Genomic DNA, 21,725 nt, shown 5'->3' on the forward strand with positions numbered 1-21,725 from the left:
TCCCAATCTTTTCCTCAGAGCTTCCGCCAGTCTTCAAGAGAGAATTAAGAAGTGTGGAGGGTGAGGAAGGAGGTTCAACCTCGCTTCACTGTGAATTATCCAAACCTGGAGTTACAGTTCAATGGAAGAAGAACAGACTACCTCTGAGAGCCAGCAAGAAGTATGAGGTGAAACAGGAGGGCTGTCTCCACAAGCTCCACATCAACGAGCTCAAACCAGAAGACAGCGGCAGCTACACATGTCAAGCAGGAAATGAGAAAACCACAGCAAATGTGGTAGTGAAAGGTGGGCTCACAACATCTGCTATTTTCCAGGGATGCAATGACAACATAGAGAACAAATAACAAATATTCAGAAACTTCATAATCAAATGATAATTTCTAACATTTTGTGTTCATTTGTGTCCATTCTCTTTTGTTCTCCAGAGCTCCCTGCAGTTTTCAAAACAAAATTACAGAACACAAAGATAGATGAGGGAGGAACCGCCTCTCTGTGCTGTGAGGTGTCTAAACCTGGGGTCTCAGTGCAGTGGAAGAAGGACAAGACACTACTGAAGGCTGGCAGCAAGTATAAAATGGAGCAGGATGGCTGCTCGCTCCAGCTCCATATCACAGAGCTCAAACTTGAGGACAGCGGTACCTACATGTGTCAAGCAGGATCTGCAGAGACCACAGCAAAACTAACAGTGAAAGGTGTGTGCATGTATGGTGTATTTGACCTCCATCACCTCATGGTCTTGTCTCTCAAAGATAATAGGTATACTAACTGAACTTAAAACAAATCATTTATTAGATGATCATGACTGTTCTTGTATTGCATGAATGAAGTTGTAGAATTTTCAAAAGCTTCCATGTATCAGTGAAAGATCTGTGAATTTTGGAAATCAGCCTTTTCCTTAAAAACTATTTCAAATAATTCCCTTTTATTATCTTAACCTGCTTCAGCTCGTTACTCTCTTTATTATTATGTCTGACGTTCTACACAAGATAACCGACCCGTTTTCTCCTCAAATTGTTTTGTTCGTCAGAGCTTCCACCATTTTTCACAGAAAACTTAGAAAGTACAGAGGCTGAAGAGGGAGAGACAGCCTCCCTGTATTGTGAGCTGTCAAAGCCTGGACTGTCAGTACAATGGAAAAAGAACAAGCTGCCACTGAGAGCCGGCAGAAAGTATGAAATGAAGCAAGATGGCTGCCTCTTTCAGCTGGATATTAAGGACCTCAAACCTGAGGACAGAGGCAGCTACTCATGCCATGCAGGGACTGCAGAAACCACTGCAATGCTGTCAGTAATAGGTCAGTCCTTTTGGTAGTAACTGCAGCATGCATTTCAATGCTACACATAATTTGAATCACTCTTTAAAGAATGTTGGAACATTTTAGTATTAGATATGCTGTTTATGATATTTCACATCCTACACTGTGGGTCATGATACTGCATGTCTGCCTCTCCATATGCCAAGAGCAATTTCTACTACTAAAAGTGACACCTCTGTTTTTTCAATATTTATTCACTGATATATTCAGAGCTACCGATCTTCAAGAGAGACCTGGAAAGTGTGGCTGCTGAGGAGGGAGGCACAGCCTCGCTGTGCTGTGAGCTGTCTAAGCCTGGGCTATCAGTACAGTGGAAAAAGAACAGGCTGCCACTGAGACCAGGTACCAAGTATGAGATGAAGCAGGATGGATGCATCATCCAGTTGCACATTAAGGATCTCCAACCCGAGGACAGTGGCAGCTACGTATGTCAAGTTGGAGAGGCAGAGACTTCTGCAACTGTGACTGTGAAAGGTATGTACATCTTGATTGTGTGAATAGTCTCAAATGATCCTTGAATTGTTCCTCTCCTTTCTAAATGACAAGAAAATAACATATACTCTTGAATTTATTTTTTTTTGGTTTTGCAGAGCTTCTTCTATACTTCCAAAAAGATTTAGTGAGTGTTGAGGCAGAGGAGGGAGGAAGAGCCATATTGTACTGTGAACTGTCCAAACCTGGGGTGTCAGTCCAGTGGAAGAAAAACAGACTATCTCTGAGAGCCAACAGGAAGTATGAAATGAAGCAAGATGGCTGCGTCATACAGCTCCATGTCAAGGACCTCAAACCTGAAGACAGTGGCAGCTACTCCTGTCAAGCAGGAGCTGCAGAGACCTCTACAACCGTGACAGTGAAAGGTGTGACCAGCTGAATAATTATCATTTCAGTATCACTGCTGGGGAATAAGCTCGTACTATTCTGATGATTTTGTCAATTTTACATGATAATTGCACCTACATCTTGACATTTCTTTTCTTCAGAAATCTGTCCATTCTTTGAGAAAGACTTAACCAGTGTGGAGGCTGAGGAGGGTGGGACAGCTTCCTTGTCCTGTGAATTATCCAAACCTGGGGTATTCATCCAGTGGAAGAGGAACAGACTTCCACTGAGAGCAAACAATAAGTATGACATGAAGCAGGACGGCTGCATCGTCCAGCTCCACATCAAGGATCTTAAGGTGGAGGACAGTGGCAGTTACTCCTGTCAAGCAGGAGCCGAAGAGACCACAGCAACTGTATCAGTGAAAGGTCAGTAAACTGGTAAACAGGTTTAAAAAAAAAACTAATGTATGTCTATTGGCTAACTTCGAAACATGAGTGTATACTCGGTGAGAGAAATAACACTGTAGTCATTATTTATACAAAGTTTCCTGAGATTCTTTATTCATATAAATGGATTCAAAAGTCTAGTTTTGGTCTATATTAATGATTTTTAACTATGATTTAAATCAGGACAATTTTTTTTTTTTAACCTTTTCTTACCTACTCTGTATGATATTGTTTGGTAGCGCTCCCACCATTCTTCGAGAAGGAATTACAAAATGTGGACAGTGAAGAAGGAGGTGTAACTTCTCTGCTCTGTGAGCTGTCCAAACCTGGGGTGACAGTTCAGTGGAAGAAAAACAGACTGCCACTGAGAGCCAGTAAGAAGTATGAGATGAAGCAGGACGGCTGCATCGTCCAGCTCCATATCAAGGATCTTAAGATGGAGGACAGTGGCAGTTACTCCTGTCAAGCAGGAGCCGAAGAGACCACAGCAACTGTATCAGTGAAAGGTCAGTAAACTGGTAAACAGGTTTAAAACAAAATGTATGCCTAACTTCAAAACGTCAGTGGGTTCTCAGTGATTAAAAAAGAAAGTCATTAGTCTGTAGTCATTATTTGTATGAGGTTTCTTGAGCTAATTTATTTGACAAGGCAGTTGTTATTCATACTCAATGTGTAAACTCAATGTAGACGAGTCTAACAGATGTATTAAAAGTATTTAGCAGTCTGGTTTTGGTCAATATCTGTGATTTTAATAGCGACTTACCTCTGATATTGTTTGGTAGAGCTCCCACCATTCTTCAAGAAGGAATTACAAAATGTGGACAGTGAAGAGGGAGGTGTAACTTCTCTGCTCTGTGAGCTGTCCAAACCTGGGGTGTCAGTCCAGTGGAAGAAAAACAGACTGCCACTGAGAGCCAGTAAGAAGTATGAGATGAAACAGGACGGCTGCATCGTCCAGCTCCATATCAAGGATCTTAAGATGGAGGACAGTGGCAGTTACTCCTGCCAAGCAGGAGCCAAAGACACCACAGCAACTGTATCAGTGAAAGGTCAGTAAACTGGTAAACGTGTTTAAAAACATGTATAGCTAACTTCAAAACGTCAGTGGGTACTTAGCAATAAAGAAAACACTCTCGTCATTATTTCTATGAAGTTTCATGAGCTTCTTTATTTGGCAAGGCAGTTGCTATTCATATTTAATGTGTAAACATGTAGACAAGTCTAACAGAAACATAAAATGTGTTTAACAGTCTAGGTATGGTCTATATCAGTGGTTTTAATAGTGATTTACATCAGAATGAAGGATTTCATACCTATGATATTGTTTGTTAGAGCTCCCACCATTCTTCAAGAAAGAATTACAAAATGTGGACAGTGAAGAGGGAGGTATAACTTCTCTGCTCTGTGAGCTGTCCAAACCTGGGGTGTCAGTCCAGTGGAAGAAAAACAGACTGCCACTGAGAGCCAGTAAGAAGTATGAGATGAAGCAGGACGGCTGCATCGTCCAGCTCCATATCAAGGATCTTAAGATGGAGGACAGTGGCAGTTACTCCTGTCAAGGAGGAGCCAAAGAGACCACAGCAACTGTATCAGTGAAAGGTCAGTAAACTGGTAAACGGGTTTAAAACAAATGTATGGCTAACTTTAAAACGTTAGTGTTCTCAGTGATGAAAAAATAAAAATACTGTAGTCATTACTTGTATGAGGTTTCTTGAGCTAATTTATTTGACCAGGCAATTGTTATTCATACTCAATGTGTAAACTCAATGCAGACTAGTCTAACAGATGTATTAATTGTATCTAGCAGTCTGATTTTGGTCAATATCTATGATTTTTTAATAATGATTTACCTATGGTTTTGTTTGGTAGAGCTCCCACCATTCTTCAAGAAGGAATTACAAAATGTGGACACTGAAGAAGGAGGTGTAACTTCTCTGCTCTGTGAGCTGTCCAAACCTGGGGTGTCAGTCCAGTGGAAGAAAAACAGACTGCCACTGAGAGCCAGTAAGAAGTATGAGATGAAGCAGGACGGCTGCATTGTCCAGCTCCACATTCAGGATCTCAAACTTGAAGACTGTGGCAGCTACTCGTGTCACGCTGGAAGTGTACAGACGACTGGAACAGTGACAGTGAAAGGTTTGTGTTTTGAAGTTTTAAAATCCATCCATCCATCCATTTTCTGCCGCTTATCCGGGGCCGGGTCGCGGAGGCAGCAGTCTGAGCAGAGTTGCCCAGACTTCCCTCGCCCCAGACACTTCCTCCAGCTCTTCCGGTGGCACCCCAAGGCGTTCCCAGGCCAGCCGAGAGACATAGTCCCTCCAGCGTGTCCTGGGTCTGCCCCGAGGCCTCCTACCGGAGGGACATGCCCGGAACACCTGCCGAGGGAGGCGTCCGGGGGGCATCCGAAATAGATGCCCGAGCCACCTCAGCTGGCTCCTCTCGATGTGGAGGAGCAGCGGCTCTACTCCGAGCTCCTCCCTGGTGACTGAGCTCCTCACCTTATCACTAAGGGTACGCCCAGCCACCCTACGGAGGAAGCTCATTTCAGCCGCTTGTATCCGGGATCTCGTTCTTTCAGTCATGACCCATAGTTCATGACCATAGGTGAGGGTAGGAATGAAGATCGACCGGTAAATCGATAGCTTCGCTTTTTGGCTCAGCTCCTTCTTCACCACAACGGACCAATACAACGTCCGCATAACTGCAGTGCGGCATCTGCAGTTTTAAAACTGAGTTTTATTAACGTATGCAAATGTTGACATAATAAACCTTGCTTAGGTTTCCTGTGAGTACCTGAAAATGTTTAAATGTATTTACAAAAGTTGGAACTCAAATGTTCAATTTTAGCCAACAGGACAAGTGAAATAACAAATCATTTTTTTTTACTTTTTTCTTAGAGCCACCACCATTTTTCAAGCAAAGTTTACAAAATGTTGAGGCTAAGGAGGGATGCACAGCCTCCCTGTACTGTGAGCTGGCTAAGCCTGGAGTGCTGGTACAGTGGAAGAAGAACAAGCAGTCGCTGAGGGCGAATACAAAGTATGATATAAAACAGGATGGCTGCTTCCATCACCTGTTTATTAAAGAGCTCAAAACTGAAGACAGTGGCAGCTACACATGTCAAGCAGGAAGTGTAGAGTCCACTGCAACTGTAACGGTGCAAGGTGAGTACTTGGAGGTAGTCGGTATTCATGAGGGCAGTATTTTGTCATTCCATCTCTTAACTTCTGTGTGAAGTGCTTTGGGAGCCAAGTGTCTTACTTAGGCAAAACCCAAATTGTGAAAATGCATTTTTCTCATATTGAATAATTGTGTGCTGTATCCCATTTCACCTAGAGCTCACTCCATTCTTCGTCAAAGTATTAAAAAATATGGAGTTTGAGGCAGGAGCTACAGCCTCCATATACTGTGAGCTGTCCAAGACAGGGATGTCTGTACAATGGAAGAGGAACGAGTTACCACTGAGAGCCAGTGGGAAATATGAGATGAAGCATGATGGCTACCTCCATCAGCTCAACATCAAGGGGCTCACGCCTGAGGACAGCGGTCGCTACGCTTGTCAGGCAGGAAGTGCAGAGACCACTGCAACTGTTCAAATAAAAGGTATGGGCCACTTGATTCAAAAGGTAACACAAAATAAATACTTCATTAATGTTAATGAATTCTTCATTCGCCCTCTTAAAGCACCACAACCATCTCTGCCCAAGGCAGAACCTCCATCAGTAATGCCACGAGGAAAAGGCACCATTTCCAAACGATCTCCTACTCCAGACAAAGAAATTCTTGATCACTCAGAGACCAAACCGGTGCCCCCCGAGCCCAAAAAGAGAACAAGAAAAGCATCCATTACAGTTTCAGACAGTGATGGAGAGACAGCTTTGGACAAAAAGACACCTGTGCTCAGAGAGAATAATGAAACACAAAAGGATGTCCCACCTGCCAGATCTGTGGACAAAGACTTGAATGTTTCAATAAAGGTACAAAAAGAAGACTGGTTCAGTGAGGTGCACAAGGAAGCTGATAAGCCAGCAGGACCACCAGAGTATGATTATCAGAGCAATAAGAAAGTAAAAGAGCCAGAAAAGCCTTCAGAAGCAGAGACTATCGCACTGGAAATAAGAAAACCAGGACACAAAGTTGAAGAATTAGTAAAAGTTGACAATAGAGTGAGTCAGCCAGATAAGGATTTAAGTAAGCCTGTAGTTGAGCTTCAGACACAAAAGGAAAAAGAAATTGAGCGTCGTTCAAAACAACCAGGAAAGCCTTCACAGAAAGTGGGTGAAATTGAAAAGAAGGTGGAACTGCCAGGGTCAGAACAACGGAAGAACAATGACGATGAAAAACACCGCTTGAAACCATCGGAAAAGATGATCAGGAAAGAAACAACTGAACAAGATGTGAAAACAAGAGGATGTGAAGGTGAAGGAGTCGAGGAGGTTATGAAACCGCCAATGCGATCCAAAGGAAAGGCTGCAGAGGGGAAGCAACTAGTCAAGTGCATTTCAAAAGAAAGTGAAGAGATCATTGCCAAGGTGTTTAAAACTACTTTGAATGGCTCTGAGGGGAACCATAAATCTGGAGAATACGTGAGTGAGCAAATGTCCGCAGAGAGAGAAACTGAGAAATATGTCCTGGAACAAACTCCGAAACAGGACAAACAGCCTGTGTCGCAACCAGAAAAATCTGTGGATAGCGAACCAGAGTTTGTTCCTCCCAAACCACCCATGAGGACAAAAACTAAAGCAAAGGGTGGAATTGAAAAACAAGTATCAAGGGACACAGAGACAGATCAAGATGAACAACTTCCAACAAGAAGTGTGAGAACAACTGAAGAGCAGCCGATAAAGCAAAGAATACAGCCAGTGAGGAAGGACGAGAAGCCAAGATTACAGGTGAACCAGTCAGTAACAACTGACAACAAGGTTGTTGAAAACTTACAACAGCCTACAAGAGATGCGGAAAAAGAAACTAAACAGCCAATTAAACAGCCTGTAAAACCCCTGAGACAAGAATCTGAAGTGAATCGTGAAATTAAACTGGCTGTAGAGCCAATGAGAAGACAGGAAGAGCAAGTAGCAAAATTGGCCCAGGACATTCCTCTTCTCTACATTTCTGAAGATGAAACTTTTTCAGAGGCTTTGTCTGAGATGCCAGCAGACCATAATGGTGTCCGGCCTGCCGGCTCTTTAGCTGCGAGATCCTCAACAGAGCCATTTCCCCAGGACACCCAGCCAGGCAAAGATACTCTGCCAGAAACTGACATCAGCTTTGAAGACGAACCACAGATGCAACAGGCTGCAGTTAAAATCCAGGCGGCTTTCAAAGGCTACAAAACCCGGAGAGACATGCGGCCGGTCTTTAAACAAGTGTTTAAGAACCAGTGTGCAGAGCTCTCTGGTACCCTCTCGCTGATGTGTGTTGTCGAGGGGAACCCCACCAAAGTGCGCTGGCTGAAAAATGGCCAAGAAATTACAATTGACCAGCGATGCCGCTTCAAGACTGCAGATAGTGGAGAATGCAGTCTCGTTATCAAAAACCTGGTAAATAGTGACAGTGGAATTTATACCTGTGAGGCGATGAATAAGTTTGGTGTGACCTCTTACAATGGAAACATAACAGTAGTAGAGAATTTGCAGGTGGCTCCTATAGCCCAGAAGCCTGTGCACCCACCACTTGCAGCCATAACTCCTTTACAGCTTGCGCCACAAAAGCCTGAGACTGAAAACTACTCTGAAAGCCAAGAACCAGGGCCCTCCTCCGCTGGAGATGCCGAAAACTATGTAGAAAATGTGAGTGTCTCTCTGTGGGAAGCCTACAACTTGACAGAGCAAGACGCCCAGGTTAGCCCCGATGACAGAAGACGATCGTCACTGATTGCAGCCAGCTCCAGTGAGTAACATGGTTGTGCTTCAGTATTTAAAGTCAAAATAATACGGTCAGTAATTATTCTATTTGCAATGATGAAAAACTTTTTTTTTCTTCATTTTTCTCACTACTTTTCACAGTGTCGAGTCCCTCTGACTATGACACAGCTCCAGATATTATGGAACCTGTTGAGACGGTGCAAGTCATGCCAAGGTCGTACAATACAAACAAAACATGAACTTTTTCCGCGTGTTATTGCTCGTTTGGATTTTTTTTGCTAGTATATTCATTGAGAAACATTTGAATTTTGTCACAGGAAAATGCAGAAACCATCGGACCAAGCGACTGCAAGGGATGATAAAGAAGAGATGGCTGCTTCACAACCGTCTACAAATCTACTAAAAGTGAAAGGTCGGTGATGTAACCCTAACCCTTAATTTTGTTTGTAATTGCATATAATTTCACCAACAATCATTTTCACAACCCCAAGCAGCTATACCTGCCTTTTACTGTGATTTGTAGGGGCTCATGATAGTAAACTGAGGACGCCATCCCCAAAGCACCATCGCGGCCACACACCTTTAACAAGCACCGTATCTGCATCAGAATCAGAGGGAGAGGAAGACAGGCAGGAGGTATATTTACATCCATATTCCATGTTTCTGTATGTGATGTGTTATTATTCTTGTATGGGGATTGTGAACACCAGTATGATCAAAAGAACTCACTACATTACAAAGTTATTGTGGAAGCCACAAAGGTCCTGATGTGTTTCCTGCTTTCCTCGCTCAGACATTTGAAATGTACGTGGCAAGAGCAGACTGCAGTCCTGACAGTGGAAACAAGGACAGTTTTGTTCTGAAGGAGGGCCAGTTTGTGGAGGTCCTGGACTCTGTTCATCCTGACAGATGGCTTGTGAGGACCAAACCCACCAAGACCAATCCTGCCAGACAGGGATGGTTGTGTCCGGCCTACCTGGAGAAGAAGAGGAAGGTAAGACGGTCCGAAGAAAACTTCAGTTTTGGGTTTAACTATAAAACGTAGTGCTACAAAAACCCAACTTCCACTGACACTAACTTGCCAGATAGGATTACTTTTATGAAAACAATAACACAGTTTGAATTACTGAATTTGCACGAGTTAGTTTTTCATCATTTTTGCCAGAGGTGAAAACAGTTACAAAGCATATTTTTTGTTCTGATTGGCTCAACGAGGCGCCACAAATAGTAAAATAGCATTGTACTGTAAATCTGTTTCAACAGAGCTTAAAAAAGAAAGAAAGGTCACAGGTTGGAATGAAACTGCATGACTATTATTTTCAACAGGAGACCTTCACCCAACTGAGAGCACCTCAAGAGGATCTTGATGGGATTGGGTCAACAGGAGAAGAGTACAGGAGAGCGCTGAGGTCTGTTATCATGCTTTTTCATACTGATGGGTTAGATAATAAGTGAGGTAGGTGGTTATGAATTGGTGATGATCGTATTTGTATGTCAGGGTGATAATTATACTGAATGGAAAAAAAAAATCTAAATATACTATGCTTTTGTTGTGATACAGATGTTTTGGTTTGTAATTATAAATGCTAAATGTGAACCAACAACATAAATTCTGATGTTTTTCATCTGGTCTTGCTTTGTATTTTCCTCTATATTTAGTCAACTAGTCCAAGGCCTGATTGCTGGAGAAGAGGAGTTTGTGAAAGAGATGAAGACATTTGTTTCTCAACAATTAAATCAAATGGAATCCAGCCGTAACGTCCCCATAAACATCCTCAATCAGAAAGAAGTCATTTTCAGGAATGTCAAGGACATAGTCTTTTTACATGAGCGGTAATAATCACACGCGCGCGCGCGCACACACACACACACACACACACACACACACACACACACACACACACACACACACACACACACACACACACACACACACACACACACACACACACACACACACACACACACACACACACACACACACACACACACAAATAACTTATACTTATTAGATAATAATCATGCATTTCCTGTATAAATCTTGTCCCTCTTCAGAGTAGTCATAGTTTGTGTGTGTTTATTGTGAAGCCCAATGCTGCATTCTAATATTTGTCTCCAGGTCCATTCTTCCCGGTCTGAGAGAGTGTGCCACAGACGACGATGTGGCCATGCATCTGATCAAACATACTGAAGACTTTGAGAAATATCTTCACTACATGGTGGGACAAGCACAAGCAGAGGCCTGCACCACCGACAAGGCCGTGCAGCAATATTTCAAAGTACTTTATCTCTACCATTTAAATATATGTTTAAGGTCAGCTCTGAGGAGTACAATATCAGTCTAATTTAAAAAAAAAAAAAAAAATGTTTTTGCTTCTTATGACTTTTCAGGAATTAGCTGAACCTGACAAGACTGATGCTCCAGCCATGGATGTTCTCACTTTCCTTCAGCAGCCAGCAGAGAGAGTTCAAACCTACCAGGCTTTACTTAAGGTCAGAATAAAGTTTTACTTTAAAAATAGTTAGAGAGAGAGAGACAGAGAGAGAGAGAGGTACATGAAATGTGTGAATCACATAAAATAGTACATTTTGCAGAGTATTTAATGTTGCTTGCAAATCAATAGTGTGTTGCAGAGCAGTGCAGCCTGGGCTGCTGTTGCACAGATTATAGTTGATTCTTGTTTGCCTGAGATGTAAACTGACTATGTGATCGGTAGGAGTTGATCAAGAACAAGGCTAAGAGTGGGCAGAGCTGTTACCTGTTGGAGGATGCCTTCTCTGTAGTTTCCTGTCTGCCCTGGAGGTCTGAGAACCTGCACCAGGTGTCCCTCATTGAGAACTACCCTGCTCCTCTGACAGCCCTGGGTGAGCCTGTAAGGCAGGTGAGCAAAGATGGCTGACTTGTTTTTATTATAATCACTTAAAAAAATAAATAAATAAATAAATAAAATGATTGCATTTCACAATACAATCTAAATAGGAAATGCCAGCGAAACAACCTCGAAGACCTAAACGTCCTCGTTTTGCATGATTTGTTTGTTCACTTCAGGGAGTGTTCACGGTGTGGGAGGAATCTCCAGAAATCAAAACAGCCCCTAGAGGGCATCAGCGACAAGTATTTCTCTTTAAGGACTGCATTGTGCTGTGCAAGTTGAAAAAAGACACCAGCATGATCCGAGACACCTACACCTTCAAGAACAAGATGAAGGTAATTTCATCATTACTCAACCAGCTCTGGTTCTCCAGGCCTCCTTCACTCACGTTATCCTCCCGACGTCTTTTAATCTGTCCAGCTGAATGATGTGGAAATAAAAGAGAATTTGGGAGGAGATGAGAAGTCTTGGGTGGTGTGTCATGAGCACAGGGGCTCCATAAGGAGGTACACCCTGCAGGGCCACTCCACCCTGGTGAAACTCTCCTGGCTGAAGGATCTGAGGGAGCTCCAGCAGAGGTCCAGTCTGGTCACTAACAGTAAGACTGGCTTTGCTCACATTATGCATGATTGGAAGAAAGAGAAATAAGTAAACATGAATCTAAAACTTTAGTGCTCAAATATCTATCATTGCTATCATTTTGCCTTTGTGCTTCATTCTTCTAATTAAAGCAAAACATGCTCAGGATGGTTTAAAAAAAAAAAAAAAACTGTATGGATTGTGTTGAAATGCTAAATGTTTTCACCATGTGATTTGATATGTTTTCCTCTGACAACAGGTCCTCCAGTGTTTGAGTTACTGTTGGCTGACTGCACCACAAAGACCGGACAGACCATTAAACTGACCTGCAAAGTGTCCGGATCTCCTAAACCAGTCATCAACTGGCTGAAAGGTGTGAAATATTAACCAGAGCATGTAGTACATGCATTGTGATGAGTTGAATTAAGAGGAAATTATGTTTAATTAGAATGTACAGGCTGAAAAAGCCTGTACAAAACTTGAAAATGCTCCCCTTTTTAATTTTTGAAGTGTTTGTGAACATTTGCTGAGTATTTTATTCATGAACTTGAATATGGAAGTAAGATCAACTATGCAAAAGTTTATGTTTCAGACATAAATGAGCGAAATTAATCTTAATTTAATGAATTTTTTTTAAGCTTTTCTTTACTCTTTTTGCTGTTGTTTATTGTTGTGTTGCTATTCAACCTAACTGTTGTTTGTCAGCTTTAATGTTTCAGTTTCTGGGCTGATTTTGCCCTTTAGAAATTTACACACAAATATTTATCATAATGACTGTTCATCCATTCATTCTTCCACATTCTTAACCTGCTTCATACAAATTAGCACCAAAGAGACCGGAGCCTTTTCCAGCTGGTATTTAGGGAAAGAAAGCGATTCCTTTGAATAAAGAGTGAGAATATTGCTGTTAGACTTCCCAGAGAAATGCTCTTTATTAATTTTTTTTTACTACTATTTTGTCTAAGATGAATTCACTGGTACATGTGTGTATATATTATTTTGTATTTTCTTTTTTATCTTGCCTCTAAAAAAGCTAAGACATTTGAGGGCAATTTTAAACCAATCTCTGTTAATTCAATGTAAAACGTTTTATCGGCTGGTCACATTTGCACATGTGCATTGTTTGGTTTTCTCCACAATGTCCTCAGTTTAAATTCCTGACGTCTGTCACTCAGATGGCCTTCCTTTGGAGGATGACCCACGTCACATCATAACGGCCGACCGGTCCGGCACCTGCAGCCTCATCCTGGACAGCCTCTCTGCAGAGGACTCTGGACAGTATGCCTGCTATGCGACCAGCTCAATGGGAAGCGCTGGTACTCTGGCCAAGGTGGTGGTGCAGGGTGAGTTTGGGGCACAACAGCGTTGCTATATGAAGAAATGTGTTTGTAAGTTAACTAGAGTTGGTGCTTTGATTGAACTACATTGATTATTAATATCCGTGTGTCACATATCCAGGACATTTCAATGGTTTGCCTTCTTATTGATACTACTACTATTATCATTGTATTCATCTTACAGTACAACTTCATCACTGCTATTACAAATCCTTATCTATCGAATACTACTACAAACTATTTTACTCAGTAGCGCCACTTTACCTGTGCTTACATACTGGTATTACATTTGTTTTTATGATTATCTCTTTAATAGGCTTTTCTATTCTACTGACCCATTTATCATCTTTATAACCACTGACTCTACTGATTGTACTGGAAATCAATGTTGATATTTCTACCAACTACTATTGCTCATTTTCTAAATACATGGCACAGCAACATCTGACTTTTCGTGTTTCTTCTCGCGTGCAGCCCCACCCAGGTTCGTGAGTCGACTGGAGAGTGCTTGTCTCATAGAAAGCGAGGATATCCAGTTTGTTTGCTCCACGCTCACCACTCCGTTACCGAGAATCAGGTATGGAGGCACAGCAGCTGTTGACTGTTTTTGTCACTATCCATACTAAATGCGTGCCTGTTTGGCTTTTCCAGGTGGCTAAAAGATAGCAGAGAGCTGACTGATCAGCAGAAGTACTCTATTGTGAACGACGCTCGCAGTGGGATCTTGTCTCTGACAGTCATGAGGGCAACTGTTGAAGACATTGGACAGTATGAGTGTGAGGTATAAAACTCACATTTGTTACGTGTCCAATTCATCAAGAAAACCAGAATAATTAACATCATAAACTTTAAGGTATATAAAATGAAGTATTTTGGTTTTTTTCCTTTAGCTTTGGAATGAACTTGGCTGCGTTAAGTGCAAGGCAGGTCTTTGTCCTGTCTATGTGCCACCGACTGACATCGAGGGTGACCAGCCTCAGGACTTGCCTCCTAAAGGTACGACAATCAAAGCTGCTGAGGTAAATATCCTGCACACTGATTGGGAACCCATAGGGGGGTTCTCACGTGGCCGACACACGGATTTCACTCCTTCATGTGTGTTTGTGAAGGGACGAAGCACATGCCATTGTCCAGTTCTCACCTCAAATCCCATCAACATCATGTCATATCACTTTACTTGACCAACAACAAACCTGCAACGATTTTGATCAGTTTCCCCATTCATCCATTTTATAAAATTGTCATTGTGTCAAGACTTTACTTACATTTTCCCTTCCTTCAATCTCATGTCATAAATAGTTTCAGTGACCATCACAACTGCTGCCAGATTCCCAGACATTATGGCACAATGTGCATGCTGCCGGTCCATGACATGGAATGATAACTCAAAAGAATTTAACAAAAACAAAAAGCTTTATAACAGTTTTAAGGGATGTCATCTGTCATTAATTGTATTAAATGATAGATCCCATCAAAAGCTGTACCTCATGTCATTTCTCACATTTCATTGAAGTTGTTCAACTAACCTACAGAATTGTAGAATTGTACTGTAATATTAGCGGTGTAGCTTTTTAACAAAAAATGTTTTTTTAATTGTAACAATAATTTCAGCAACAATTATCCTAAATGTAATCATATTGAACCATACTACCAACCTTGACATTTTGGTCTTGAATCGATGTTATGGCTCACTTCACATATTATCCTAATGAACTATGAACACTAGAGCTTCATTTAATCCTTTGCATGTAATTTACACATGAAAGCGTATTAAAGTTGCATGGAAAAATAACCATAACAATTCATGACTATGTCTTGATGCCATAATGAATGGAATCTATAGTAGCTATCATTCAACATGAACACCATCCTGAACTCCATACCACCCTGTTCTCTGAAAAGACATTGATACATTTATTGTATATAATGTTTTTTTGTGTGTTTTTACAATGTTTTCATCTTCATAAGAGAGCATGGATTGAAACAGACTCCATTTATTTCCATGAGACTCATGTTATCATACAAAACTCATGACAACCAGTCCAGAGGTGCCATACATGTATACTATTACTAAACAGTAATAGTAATGTCAATGATAATAATAAGCAAGTAAATTGCAAGTAGCTGTTATTTTCATGTTGTATCTAGTGATTTTCCAAATTGTTTCTTACAAAAAGTTTAAGTAGTGGAAGTAATTCAGGCCAGATCATTCCTACCTTTGATGTTCTATGAAAAACAGTAAGTTTTGCACAGGACTATTTATTATTATTATTATTATTATTATTATTATTATTATTACTTTTTGACACCATGTTTTTTTAATGTCCATTTTCCATAACCTACATGTTTTTCCATCCTTCTGATACTCGTCCTAAAGCAGGGGATTCCTCGCATGGATCCTTCCATGTAAGTCATCATTGTCATGATAACCCATAACCACTCAGCATTACCCTTTCTCCTTCTGCCAACGCATGACCAGCTAACTCTTCACTCCAACGAACACAAGATGGTCATGTGCTGGGCAAGTGTTCCCTTTGCGTCTGTGCAAGAGTGGGCTTGTGCCCACGTCTTGTTGATGTGGTGGGCTAGTGGGGTCAAACCCATCAGGTCTCAGGTAAGAGATACCGTACATAATGTGTACTGTTGGTGGACTGTGAGGTAAAGTACCTTTTGAGATTTCCTTTTTCAATGTACTATCGTCACTATAATTCATTACAATTTGGAAGTACGTGCTTACTTTCAGTCCTCTGACGTTGTTGTGTTTTGGGTTTCACAGACGCTGACTCAGAGGGCTGGTCCACCGCTCTTGTGAATAAATGGTTGCAGACTGATTTTAGCGCTACGTCTGTTGACACGAGGATTTTTACTCCTGAAAATCCTGAACAGTAAGATTTGTGAAACTTTCATGTGGTGACTTCTTTTTCTTTATTTTTGTTTGTGACAGTGTTTTCTTTTCTTAAATTCATTGGGTTTACTTTCAAATAGAAAATTTGGGAAATTAGATCCTAGTGATACAATATTATTATTGGGGTTTCAAGGTTAGAGAGTTGTGAATAATATTTATGTAATGTTTGCTTCATATCAACTTTTCTTGTCCTGTGCCTTGAATGTAGAGTTGAGGTGGATGTCCACACTGCTGCATTAGCAAATCAGGCCATCCAGCAGCTGCCGTGTTACCAGGAGGAAGAGGAGGAGATCTACATCTCAGAACAAATGCAGGAAATTACAGACGGTACTTTATGTCTTATATTTATCCAAGAGCAAGACATTTCTCGTAGATTCAACTCTTGATTCATCGCTATTTTCTGTACCCTATTTTTCAGCTCCACCATTTGTCCAGGTTGCCACTGAGGATTTGTATGTTGAGCCTGGCCAGACATGTACATTCACGGCCATCATCACAGGAAGACCTACTCCTAAAATACAGTGGTACAAGGTGAGAGATTCATTTCTGCTTGTTTGCAGTCGGGCAGTTTGCAACAGTGATGTTTTTGTCTAGTTGTTGGTAATATCAAATTTTGCATGTGTTTATATATAATTTTCTCAAAAATTAAGAATTTTCAGTCTTCGTCTCCTCTTGCTTTTAAAATTTGCTGAGTACCCTTTCATTCTTTGAAATTCCAATTTCATAAGTGGTAGTTATCTGTCTCCCATTGTTTTAAGAGGTCATAGTCCCAGAGTTTATCGATCCGTGAACCAAAAACAGTTTGTGATTAAAGTATATCATTCTGCGATTGGAGGACGGTGAGGAGCTCACAGCTAACGAGAACGTGAAGATCGGTCAACATGGTGCCCGCTGCTCAGTGACCATCATGTGCCCCGAGGGGGAGGACAGTGGCGTATACACCTGCTTTGCTTACAACGACTCCGGCCATGCCTCGTGCCAGGCCCAGCTGACCGTGGAGGAAGGTTAGAAAACAACGATGTGCACAATTTTGGGGGTGATTTTTATGAATTCATTTAGAGAAAAAAAAATTGTTTACAGGCAAAACATCCCAGTGGCGAAAAAAAAAAAAAAAAGGAAATGTCTGATTGGTGTGCATGTGATATTATATTAAAGAATTTTCTGTCAATGTTGATGGATTTTCTTCAGGTCCAATGGAATGTCAGGAGCGAGAGGTGGAGCTGGGCAGAAGAAGGAAGTTATTCTCTGTCTATGACATCCACGAGGAAATTGGAAGGTGAACCCTTTCTTTATACTGACGAGGTCGAAGCTGCACTTCATATCTTTCATGCGGCTCTAAGATCATTGCTCTTTGTTTTAGGGGAACGTTTGGAGTTGTGAAGCGTGTAATCCACAGAAGGACAGGAGAAGTCTTTGCTGCCAAGTTTTTGCCTCTGCGGAGCAACACTCGGACCAGGGCCTTCCAGGAGAGAGACCTGCTGTCTCGTCTCGCTCACCCAAGAGTGGCCTGTCTGCTGGATTTCTTCTGCACCAGACGCACATTGGTGTTAATCACAGAAATGTATCTCTCTCATTGCATGCTACTGCATACAGACTTGCTTGTTCTCACTGTGAGAGCTACTCTGGCATTTTACATAACAAACCTCCTGTAAGTTCTTTAACATCACGTACAGCTGTTGTTCCCACGGACTTGTGGACCATTTGATGCTCAGAGGAGCCGTCTCAGAAAAAGAGGTACCAGCTCATAGTTTCTTTTTCTGATTCATTGTTTAAGTGTTGGTACATTTTTTTTTTTATTTTTTTTTTTTGCAGGTTCAGTCATACATCCAGCAAATTCTTGAGGGTGTTGGCCATATTCACAGCTTGAACATCCTGCATCTGGATATTAAAGTGAGATTTCTGGTTCAGCTCCCAAGGCATTATTTGACAGTGGTGTATTATATTCAGTTAATGAAATTCTCTTTTTTTTTTATTTCTATTAGCCTGACAACCTCCTAATGGTGTATCCACCAAGAGATGAGATCAAGATCTGTGACTTTGGCTTCTGCCAGGAAATAGACACATCCAGACACCAGTACAGCTTGTTTGGCACACCTGAGTTTGTTGCACCGGAAATTGTTCATCAGGAACCCGTAACTGTGGCCACTGATATTTGGTATGTTTAACTCCTGATCTAGCTACTAGAAATGTAGATATGACACTGTCGAGTATTTCTTTTCTTGTTGAGTAAAAGCATTATTTGAAGACCTAACTCTGTGGGATTACAAGTTGTTAATAGATAAAATGGTTTGTCATTATTATGCTTAAATGTAAATCAGGAAGTAATATTAAACCTCTCTTGTTCTTCCTGGCAGGGCTGTGGGCGTTGTGGCTTACTTGTGGTATGTATCAAAGCCTATAATGTACATCAATATGTATGTGGTATATTTGTTTGCTTTTTTTTTTTCATTTGATTTCCAACTCTTGCTTTATTCTTAAATTGATAGTTTGGTGTGCCGATGCCCTTTTGTGGGCGAGACTGATCGGGGCACACTGCTCAGGGTCGGGGAGGGGACTCTCAACTGGGATGCCTCTGATGTCATGTACCGGAGTCCTGAAGCTGTCAATTTTCTGCGTATGGTCCTTCAGTCAGATCCAGAGTATGGAGGCATTTTTATTTTGAATTATTCTGCTTGATATTTACAATACTTCACAGCACTCCAGGTTGAGTGTCCATTGTAAAAGGGTGCGCATTTCTAACTCCTATTTTTCTGAACCCAGGAGGCGTCCATCTGCCTTTGAATGCCTGAGTCATGAATGGTTCCAGGTGAGATGAAAAGGTCTGATTGGAGCTTTGCTGTAAATGTAATCTATTCACACTCATTTTCTTTAACCAAACTTTGATGACTGTGATCAGGATGAACATGCTGGTGAGGATACAGATGAAATCAATTCAAGGAGTTTGAAAGTGTACATCTCCAAGAGGAAATGGCAGGTACGTTTTTTTTATAGACAGATTTGTGTTTTCCATGCATGAGTCTTTTTCAGCCTCTGCGTTGTTTTAGCTGTCCAACTGCACAAGCACATGTGGTTTAAAAACAATAGGACAACAACGTCTAGTCAAACAGTATAATATCCTCATTTACAGTGTTTGAGTCTTGAGCATTGGAGTAAATAATACATGCATTTGAGAGATTACTGTAATACCAGAATGAAGAATTGTTACTACAAATCCTTTAAAGTTATAAAGGCCGCCATTCCTAAAAATATGATTTCACCAATAGTTTTTTTTTTTCTCCTTCTGATCTGTCTGTGCAGCGTTCTTTGACATGCATCGGTTCAGTGTTGACACTGAGGCCCATTCCCGAGCTCCTCGATGCTCCTCTCAGACAGACTGCCGTGACGGTTCCCCGTGAGCCTCAGGAGCACAGCAGCTCCTCGCCAAGCAGTGGCTCCTCATCGGAGTATGATGAAGCAGATTCTTGGGACTTTTTCCAACACTACAGCCAGACTGAGGAGGAAGAGGAAACAGAGGAAGACTATGATCCTCTAATGGAAAGAGCACAGATCCCTGAGCCTTTTGCCAAGCTCCATGGAGACGGAGACGATGAAGACGATTTGACACTGGGGGAGGAGGAGGAGGATGCAGAGCTGCTTGGCAGGAGGAGTGTGTTAGAGCGGAGTATCAGCCGCCAGTCAGTTGTATCATCAGAAGTGTCATTCCAACAAACGCCTCAAAGGGAACGGAAGTTCAGCAAGGACAGCAGTCCCTCACTCTGCCTTTCTGAGGGAGATGAGGGTTCAGGAAGTGATGGAGGCCGCATCCCTCGTGGGAGCGTCATTCGAAGCACTTTCTATAGCTCCTCTCATCAGCTGTCACCAATGTCTGCCAGACACATGACATTACGGGACAAATTCCAGGCCAAAAAGCAGGAGAGAGGGCGTAAGCCATTCAGGAGGAGCTTTTCGGGTCGCCTCAATGAGCCTCTTATTGAATACGTGGAGGATGAAACGGAGAAAGACCGTGGACAAAGACGAGGATCCGTTCAGCCGACCATGCAGAAAGCTTGCTCCTTTGACAGTGGCGTGAGCCTTGCCCACGCCAATGCCCCCTCCCACAGAAGGAGCAGGTCTCTTGATGAGTATTCGCGTCGCTCTCCAAGCTCGCCGCATCGTGAAAAGCTGAGCGAAGAAGAAGCTTCTCAGAGTATGAAGGAGGAATATACAGATGATGAAGTGGCAGGGAGAAGATTTCTGACCATCCCAAACTTAAAGCAAGCCCCAAGAAGAAGAGGCTCAGTGGCTCCGGTTGAAGGGAAGCGCACATTTAGTACTTCATCTGCTTCCTCAGATGTGTCTGCCCGAGACAGGATGAGCTACAGGCAGGATCAGGAGCAGACAGAAGGAAATCTCTTTGCTGGCTCCCAGGTCTCTCTGTCTGAGTCATTTGTCTTAGAACACGGTGGTTCTGAGTCGTCAAGTAGACTCGGCTCCTCGGAAGAGCTGAGTCATGGTCATCTTGGAGGAGGATACAGGTCAGGAGAGAGTGAAGGATATGATGACCAGGGCGAGCCATTAATTTCACGATCCCGACGAGCATTTCAAGAGGTAAAGCCTAGAAGCTCATTTCCCCAGGCACCGCCACGTAATCGCACTCGCTCCAATCCCAGTTTATCAACGAGCAGCAGAGGTCAGCGTGGGATGTCTTCAGTGCCAAGCCCCAGCCCCAGCCTCTCATCTCTGCAGGCTCCAGAGAGACCTCCCAGGGCCAAAGACAAGAAAGAGGGCTATGGCCTCCAGAGGCATGCATCCGCTCCTGCGCTCGAAATCCGGCCACCAACAGGAAAGTCACCCAAACTTGGACTGTTGAATATCTTCCGCAGACAATCCTGGTCCAGCAATTCCTACTCTCAGCTGGATGATGCAGAGTTAGGACCCACGTTAGGAGAGATCATGAAGCCGGACACACCCACTATGTCTCTGAGGAAGAAAATGAGAGCGTCAGCCTCGAGCCTGACCAAACTGTTTTCTAGGTCTTCCAGTAAGGAGGACGTGAGTAAAGGTAAACTATGGCTAACTTATTCCTTCAACACAATAAGTCATTATAAAATGAACATTTTATATTGTTGTACAGTGATGAGTATATGTCTGGCATTGTCTTGGGAATTAAAAAAAAAAAAATTGGACCTGTTTTGTGTTTATAACAGGGCCGATCGTGAAAGGGTCATCTCCGGTCCCTCCCGAGAGGCATCGTAGTAAAGGCCTTGAGAGTACCAAAAAGAAAACCTCCAAACTCCTGCCATCTTTCAAAATACCCGCCTTCAAAAAGACTAAAGGTGACAAAGCTTTTTTTTTTGTTTTGAACTACATAGTACCTTTTTTACATCATACTGACATATTTCCCAGAATGATTTACTTTTCATTGTTTTACTTTGTCTCTGTATTTATTTCTGGCAGTGTGTCCCAGCAAACCTGAAGTGATGCAGTTGGATGGAGGTGGAGTCTTGCTGGTGTGGAAACCAATTCAGTCAAGTGATCCCATCACCTACTGTGTGCAGTACTGTACAGACGGTGAGTTCACAGATACGGCAACACAGAAATGGTT

General features: G+C 42.2%; 1 protein-coding gene across 5 annotated transcripts in view; it reads left to right on the forward strand.

Annotated features, from left to right (window-relative positions):
• Positions 1–21,725, forward strand: part of obscna (obscurin, cytoskeletal calmodulin and titin-interacting RhoGEF a) — a 46,775-nt gene that overhangs the window by 19,221 nt on the left and 5,829 nt on the right. For all 5 annotated transcript variants that reach the window (XM_080506114.1, XM_080506116.1, XM_080506115.1 and 2 more), the window contains 45 exons: positions 19–285; positions 426–692; positions 1,028–1,294; positions 1,526–1,789; positions 1,906–2,172; positions 2,296–2,562; positions 2,823–3,089; positions 3,366–3,632; positions 3,916–4,182; positions 4,453–4,719; positions 5,481–5,747; positions 5,920–6,186; positions 6,268–8,472; positions 8,589–8,661; positions 8,765–8,859; positions 8,971–9,083; positions 9,241–9,441; positions 9,774–9,856; positions 10,107–10,280; positions 10,567–10,726; positions 10,839–10,940; positions 11,165–11,329; positions 11,497–11,655; positions 11,741–11,918; positions 12,159–12,272; positions 13,075–13,242; positions 13,711–13,813; positions 13,888–14,017; positions 14,127–14,232; positions 16,013–16,121; positions 16,350–16,468; positions 16,560–16,672; positions 16,977–17,145; positions 17,330–17,417; positions 17,502–17,702; positions 17,815–17,875; positions 17,954–18,031; positions 18,124–18,296; positions 18,496–18,522; positions 18,628–18,780; positions 18,902–18,947; positions 19,038–19,115; positions 19,439–21,182; positions 21,328–21,456; positions 21,578–21,691. In XM_080506114.1, the coding sequence (XP_080362240.1) occupies positions 19–285; positions 426–692; positions 1,028–1,294; positions 1,526–1,789; positions 1,906–2,172; positions 2,296–2,562; positions 2,823–3,089; positions 3,366–3,632; positions 3,916–4,182; positions 4,453–4,719; positions 5,481–5,747; positions 5,920–6,186; positions 6,268–8,472; positions 8,589–8,661; positions 8,765–8,859; positions 8,971–9,083; positions 9,241–9,441; positions 9,774–9,856; positions 10,107–10,280; positions 10,567–10,726; positions 10,839–10,940; positions 11,165–11,329; positions 11,497–11,655; positions 11,741–11,918; positions 12,159–12,272; positions 13,075–13,242; positions 13,711–13,813; positions 13,888–14,017; positions 14,127–14,232; positions 16,013–16,121; positions 16,350–16,468; positions 16,560–16,672; positions 16,977–17,145; positions 17,330–17,417; positions 17,502–17,702; positions 17,815–17,875; positions 17,954–18,031; positions 18,124–18,296; positions 18,496–18,522; positions 18,628–18,780; positions 18,902–18,947; positions 19,038–19,115; positions 19,439–21,182; positions 21,328–21,456; positions 21,578–21,691 (10,932 nt within the window). The remainder of the gene's footprint in view (positions 1–18; positions 286–425; positions 693–1,027; positions 1,295–1,525; positions 1,790–1,905; positions 2,173–2,295; positions 2,563–2,822; positions 3,090–3,365; positions 3,633–3,915; positions 4,183–4,452; positions 4,720–5,480; positions 5,748–5,919; positions 6,187–6,267; positions 8,473–8,588; positions 8,662–8,764; positions 8,860–8,970; positions 9,084–9,240; positions 9,442–9,773; positions 9,857–10,106; positions 10,281–10,566; positions 10,727–10,838; positions 10,941–11,164; positions 11,330–11,496; positions 11,656–11,740; positions 11,919–12,158; positions 12,273–13,074; positions 13,243–13,710; positions 13,814–13,887; positions 14,018–14,126; positions 14,233–16,012; positions 16,122–16,349; positions 16,469–16,559; positions 16,673–16,976; positions 17,146–17,329; positions 17,418–17,501; positions 17,703–17,814; positions 17,876–17,953; positions 18,032–18,123; positions 18,297–18,495; positions 18,523–18,627; positions 18,781–18,901; positions 18,948–19,037; positions 19,116–19,438; positions 21,183–21,327; positions 21,457–21,577; positions 21,692–21,725) is intronic.

The sequence above is a fragment of the Blennius ocellaris genome (assembly GCF_963422515.1).
Source record: "Blennius ocellaris genome assembly, chromosome: 12".
Classification (NCBI taxonomy): domain Eukaryota; kingdom Metazoa; phylum Chordata; class Actinopteri; order Blenniiformes; family Blenniidae; genus Blennius; species Blennius ocellaris.